The 6,718-nt window shown below is 34.7% G+C and overlaps 1 protein-coding gene across 3 annotated transcripts in view; it reads right to left on the bottom strand.

The window, feature by feature from the left end:
• Positions 1 to 1,462: 1,462 nt before the first annotated feature.
• Positions 1,463 to 6,718, bottom strand: part of nkain4 (sodium/potassium transporting ATPase interacting 4) — a 103,195-nt gene continuing 97,939 nt past the window's right edge. The window contains exons 7-8 of one of the 3 annotated variants that reach the window (XM_067372468.1): positions 5,529 to 5,544; positions 1,463 to 5,176 (exon numbers count right to left, since the gene is read on the bottom strand). In XM_067372468.1, the coding sequence (XP_067228569.1) occupies positions 5,532 to 5,544 (13 nt within the window). In that variant the 3' untranslated portion in view covers positions 1,463 to 5,176; positions 5,529 to 5,531. The remainder of the gene's footprint in view (positions 5,177 to 5,528; positions 5,545 to 6,718) is intronic. The other 2 variants (XM_067372470.1, XM_067372469.1) reach the window with 2 other exon arrangements.

Raw genomic sequence — 6,718 nt, 5'->3', positions numbered from 1 at the left:
TCACACAAAAATGAAAATTTGCTGTTACTCACCTTCAGGCCATCCAAAAAGATTTTTTCTTCAAATGTAGAGAAGAACTGATACTTTGACAATTCATACACAGTTATGCAAACCCAACGTGATCGCATGAGAATATGTGTGTATTTTTACGTTAAGTGTGGTTCTACCACACGTACACTTATTTAGGTTTTTATACACAAAAATGTACATTGACGTATTTATAGCACTTAAACTTACAAATACTTATGAATTAACAGCAAAAAAGAAAAAGAAAAAAACAACGTAAATCATCTAACGTAAAGTGTGAGTGTATGTGAATTCCCAAATCGTGTAGCAAACTCGTTTTGGGGATTACATAATGTTAAAGGAACACTCCACTTTTTTTTTGAAAATAGGCTCATTTTCCAACTCCCCTACAGTTAAACAGTTGAGTTTTACCGTTTTCAAATCCATTCAGCCGATCTCCGGTTCTGGCGGTACCACTTTTAGCATAGCTTAGCATAGTTCATTGAATCTGATTAGACCGTTAGCATCGCGCTTAAAAATGACCAACGAGTTTTGATATTTTTCCTATTTAAAACTCATTTAAAACTCAACTGTTTAACTCTAGGGGAGTTGGAAAATGAGCCTATTTTCAAAAAAAGTGGAGTGTTCCTTTAAACGAGACTACACTTTGAAATCTTAAAATGAATCAAATTTCTGTAATTCTTTAACCATTTTGTAATATTTAGTTTGTTTGCTGTGTGATTTTCTCCTGCAGTGATTGACAACACAATCATAACATACACCAAAGCACAACATAAATTCACAAATCACATCCATTTTATTTGTTTGCTGTGTTGGGGGGCACACAGGGGGAAACACAAAATGATTAGAAAACAGATATTTTTTTAGCATTTGGGATGGCATAAAGGTGAGTTAATGAACATCTGGTTTGGATAATTCCAAGTCTAAAGTTTGTTAAAGAGGATAACATGCAAATCAATAAACAAAATGGATTTTACTCATATCCAACATTAGTAATTCATTAACAACTATATCAGGTTTAAAAAAAAAAAAAATTATAGAAATTACATATGTATTGCAAAGTGTCCTAGGTCATCAAACAACATTGAAAAGCTTCTAAGAGCTTCGGAGCATTATGAATATTTTGTGTCGAATCAGTGGTTCGGAGCGCCAAAGTCACGTGATTTCAGCAGTTTGACACACGATCCGAGTCATGATTCGACACAAAAGCTTCATAACGCTCCGAATCTTCATGAAGCAGTGTTTTGAAATCGGCCATCACTAAATAAGTCGTTATTTTGTTTTTTTGGCGCACCAAAAATATTCCTGTCGCTTTATAATATTAATATTGAACCACTGTACTCACATGAACTGATTTAAATATGTTTTTAGTACATTAATGGATCTCGAGAGAGGAAATGTCATTGCTGGCTATGCAGGCATCACTGAGCCATCGGATTTCATCAAAAATATCTTAATTTGTCTTCTGAAGATGAACAAACTTCTTACGGGCGAGGAACAACATGAGGGTGAGTAATAAATGACATTATTTTCATTTTTGGGTGGATTAACCCTTTAACAACACAGAGTAACAAAAACAAGAGCTGTGATCAGTAGATGAAAAGCAGACTTTTATTAACAATCATCTATTTACACTGTGGTCAGCAAACACGTGTTGATGGACAGGCAGTCAATGTAGGACTATGGAGACCAAACACAGGAAAGAGTTACAAAAAGCACTTAAAAACACCTGTTAAAAGAGAGAGCAATGAAGATGAGGGGAAAAGGTGTGATAAATCTATATCATTCCTTTTCTCATTATAACACTTATGCCGCAGACTATCATTGCTGGCTTATATTCAATATCCTAAAATCTACAATTACAAATGTACATGGATATTTTCAGAGAGTGGTATAAAATGCAATTTTCCTGTTCTCAAGAGTTGAGATGCTGTGTGCAGAAGGACAAGAAACACTAGGGGGCAGAATAGATCCATGAATATGATGATCTAACAGAACACTGTGCAAGATTACAGCAAGCCGAAATTATTAAGATGGAAGTGTTACATAAATTCATCAAATAAATGCTACAAAAAAAAAAAAAAAGCTTCCCCTAAACTCTTGCAATGTTTAAAACTGTCATCATTTACTCAGCCTCATTTTGTTTCACAACTTTGATTTAACACAAAACAAGATATTCTGCAGAATGTTCACGCTGCTCTTTTCCATACGACAAAAGCACAAATAGCGGAACTTATTAATCATATGGAAAAGAGCAACGTGAGCATTCTTCAAAAGTTCTCCTTTTGCACTTCCAGGAGAAAACTAAAGACATACAGGTAAGAGCAATGGTGAACTACTCCTTTACCATCAGGCCACAAGAACCCAAAATGTTGTCAATACAGTACACAAATCTCGTGATATGAAACATCTGGGATTACAAGCAACTCAACCATGTAATTATGAAAGTTAGAAAATCTTGTTCATACTGACCTTTGCCCTTCACATCTCATTTTGGAAAGAAAAACAAAGCCCCTCTCTTCAAAACGTGTCATACACACTATGATACATGTAACGTTGCATGTCAGATCGGTCATTGTGCTTTGAGGTTTATGTTTCCAGTAAACAGTTACAGTAGCTCTGCATCTACAGTGAAAGACATTGACAGCCACTCAACCGTTGTCATATTCATATAAAGACATGCTGACGATTTGTTCACAAACAACTGATATTTGATTACAAGCACCATTCAAATGAAAGAGCCACTATCTGTTTCATAATATCAGCCAGTCCTATAATAATAAGGAAAAACAATAGCATGAGGTTATGTAGTATATTGTACTGATGACTGGAGGATGCCCAAACTAGTCTGTTAGACCTAAAGGCTGATTATACAAATACATTGTGCAATAAATGATGATTATTAACATTAAAAATACTGACAGGCATGTACAGTGACCCCAAAATGTTTGAACGCTTAAGTCACACTTAAAATGCACAAATTTCATTGCATTAGATACAAAATATTAAACCAAGAAGCATCTGCAAACAAATGAACCACTTCAGCAAGGTGATTTTCAGTTACACTTAGAAGAACAGGTTCTATATAGAAACTACTATAGAAAGGATTCTGTCAGGTGCATATAGAACCTTTTAGGGGTTCTTATCATGAAATCATTTTATGGATTTGGTTTGAATTAACTTCTTCTGAATTAAAATCATTTTTTTTTATTTCAATTAAATTCTGAATTATTTAAACCGTTCGTTATGAATTAAACAGCTAAAACATATATCACTAGGAAAAAATTTAAATATCCCATCAAACATGCAAGTATTATGAAGTAATTTAAGACATTTCTCCTTATACACTCTTAAAAAATAAAGGTTCCAGAAGGTGTTTTTCACAGGGAAAACTTTTTGCATTTCTCCCTAATAAAGTAACTAATTGCATTAGTTACATTTTGCATAATGTTTACGTTACTTTTTCTCATGAGCTAGAATGGCTTGTTTGTTTTTTAAATAACAAAAAAAGTTCTATTTTTGGCAAAGGTCCTTTCACACCAAACGTTTTTCCCTATTAGTGTGGTTGAATTGGATCACTGAAGGTCAGCAGCAAAGACTTTGGGTAATACAGTGAGATTCATAAATATACATTGAGTATATTTTTGTTATTTAACATTTAATTATTGCAGGTTTTCGCAATATTCTGCGTTTGCATTTCACTGTTTTTATTCATTTTGAGGAATACACTTGCTCCTGATTTCTGTCAACATGGGGACAAGAGAGGTGTCAGTCAATAAATGGGAAAACAAAGTAACTTGAATTACTTATTTGAAAAAGTAACTCAGAAATAGTATTACTTTACCAGTTACTTTATGATAATCCGTGTTACTGAGGTGAAACCGCGTTCCCTTGCGTAATTTATTTGAAAAAGTAAATCAGAAGTAATGTGTTACTTTACTAGTTACTTGAAAAAAGTAATCCAGTTACGTAACCCGCATTACTGAGGCGAAACCGTGTTCCCTTGCATTAATTATTTGAAAAAGTAAATCGGAAGTAATGTGTTACTTTACTAGTTACTTGAAAAAGTAATCTGATTACATAACCCACGTTACTGAGGCGAAACTGTGTTCCCTTGCGTTACGTATTTGAAAAAGTAAATCGGAAGTAATGTGTTACTTTACTAGTTACTTGAAAAAGTAATCTGATTACATAACCCACGTTACTGAGGCGAAACCGTGTTCCCTTGCATTAATTATTTGAAAAAGTAAATCGGAAGTAATGTGTTACTTTACTAGTTACTTGAAAAAGTAATCTGATTACATAACCCACATTATTGAGGCGAAATTGCGTTCCCTTGGGTGGGGGAGACACTTTTTAAGAGTGTTATAAAACCTTTCTGGCATAAAGCGTTCTTTAATATTGAGTCAAGAACCCGAGTGTTCGATACAGACCCCTCTGAACCCCCAATTACCTATATTTGATCTAATGTCATGACATTCATACATTGTTTAGTGTGATTTGAGTGTCTAAATACATGTGATTTTGGGATCACTGAATAAGACTAGAACAAAAAACTACAAGTGAATCTGACAGTGAGCCATGAGAATCATACATTACACTATGACATAAAACAATTTTCAGAACAGCTCTAATTCTTTCTTGTATTTATATTTATGCTTCCTTTGCTTCTATTTTTGACTACCACAGGAGTTTAGCCCGCTTTGTCTTATATTTTCCGGCCGCACCCTCTGTCCTCCTCTCGGCTCCCTCCTCTGTTTTACTGTGCAAATCCTGTGTGAAGGTAAATAGCACACAATGGCCCTCTCACATACACAAACACAACTGGAACTCTGTGAACATCTGAAATCCCTCCAAATAACTCAATGCACGGACCGCACACAACACCGGTCAAAATACAGGACCTTTTTGTTTAGATATGCTTTACAGCCACTTGTAAGAACGTCTAAATGAGGCGGCTGGAACAATGTTCCAGAGCATCTGATGGAGCAACTGTGTTTTGTCCAGAGCTGGGAATCTTCAACACTTCTTCCAAACTAGAAGGGGCTGATTTAGGATGAATTAGGCAAGTGTTTTAAACAGAGGAGAGGCAGAGAGGAGGGATGTCCAGAACGGCTCCTCTTCAGGACACGCTTTCATTTACGAAGACCTGAAAAATACAAAGAGACATAGAGAAATGTTATTAGAGTTAACCAACATATCAGTTCAACAGATCGTTTGGTGCTGACAGTTGATTTTTGGTAGCCGACGGTTGTTAGAGTGTTACTTGCTTCATTTTGTATCTCATGCTTTATTTTAATTTATTTGCAGTTTATGTTATTTTAGGTGTTTCAGTTCAATTTGAATGTATACACTCCCGGTCAAAACTTTGGGGTCAGTAGATGACAGATATTGATATTACTGTTCAAGGATGCATAAAATTAATCAAAAAAGTGACAGTGAAAACATTTATAATGTTACAAAAGATTTCTATTCAAATAAAATGCTTTTTTAATACTTACTATTCATTCAAGAATCCTGAAAAAAAATGTATCACGGTTTCGTCAAAAATATTAAACAACACTGATAATAATAAATGCTTCTTGAGCAACATATTAGAATGATTTCTGAAGGATCATGTGACACTTTGCCATCAAAGAAAAAAAAAAATCACAGTTTAAAATATTTTAAAATAAGAGTTATTTTAAATTTTAATAATATTTCACAATATTGCAGTTTTTACTGTACTTTTGATCAAATAAATGCATGACTGTCCATGTCCAGAAAGGTAATAAAAACATCATCAAAGTAGTCCATGTGACATCAGTGGGTTAGTTAGAAGTTTTTGAAGCATCAAAAATACATTTTGGTCCATAAATAACAAAAACTACGACTTTATTCAGCATTTTGCTTTATTCAGCACTCTTCCGGAATCCTTTCCATTGAATTGATTCCACTGAATTGATTCCATTGAATCCTTTCATCTGTCTGCGATGGTAATGCACATTTACATCGTTGTTTTTGGCGATTAGGACATCCGCGACATGCACACTTACGCACCATTTTAAAAAATATAGCAATACCAAAATACAAACAATGTAGAATAGCTTGAATACAGCGTGTGTCTCCTTCAGACTGTGAACAAAGCTCGGGCGCACCAGATAACACGTCAGCAGCGTCACTGCGGAGTCGTGAACCCGGATTGACAACAGACCCGGAAGAGAAGACAATGCTGAATAAAGTCGTAGTTTTTGTTATTTTTGGACCAAAATGTATTTTCAATGCTTCAAAAACTTCTAACTAACCCACTGATGTCACATGGACTACTTTGATGATGTTTTTATTACCTTTCTGGACATGGACAGTATACCGTACAAACATTTTCAATGGAGGGACAGAAAGCTCTCGGACTAAATCTGAAATATCTTAAACTGTGTTCTGAAGATGAACGGAGGTCTTACGGGTTTGGAACGGCATGAGGGTGAGTCATTAATGACATCATTTTCATTTTTGGGTGAACTAACCCTTTAAGTCATTATTGTTAAATGTGTAATAAAGTTTTGCACTGAGTGGAAATGTTTCATTCATATATTAACTATCATCCGATTCATTGGGTTTCTGGCCTGTTTTCCCACCTTAGACACCTGTATCTGCAAAATCCACTTTTGATCAACCTCTAATTACAGTAATAGAAGTTAAAACTTACTTGCGA

Source organism: Chanodichthys erythropterus, chromosome 20 (genome assembly GCF_024489055.1).
Source record: "Chanodichthys erythropterus isolate Z2021 chromosome 20, ASM2448905v1, whole genome shotgun sequence".
Taxonomy (NCBI): Eukaryota; Metazoa; Chordata; class Actinopteri; order Cypriniformes; family Xenocyprididae; genus Chanodichthys; species Chanodichthys erythropterus.
This window is presented reverse-complemented; position numbering and strand designations above follow the sequence as displayed.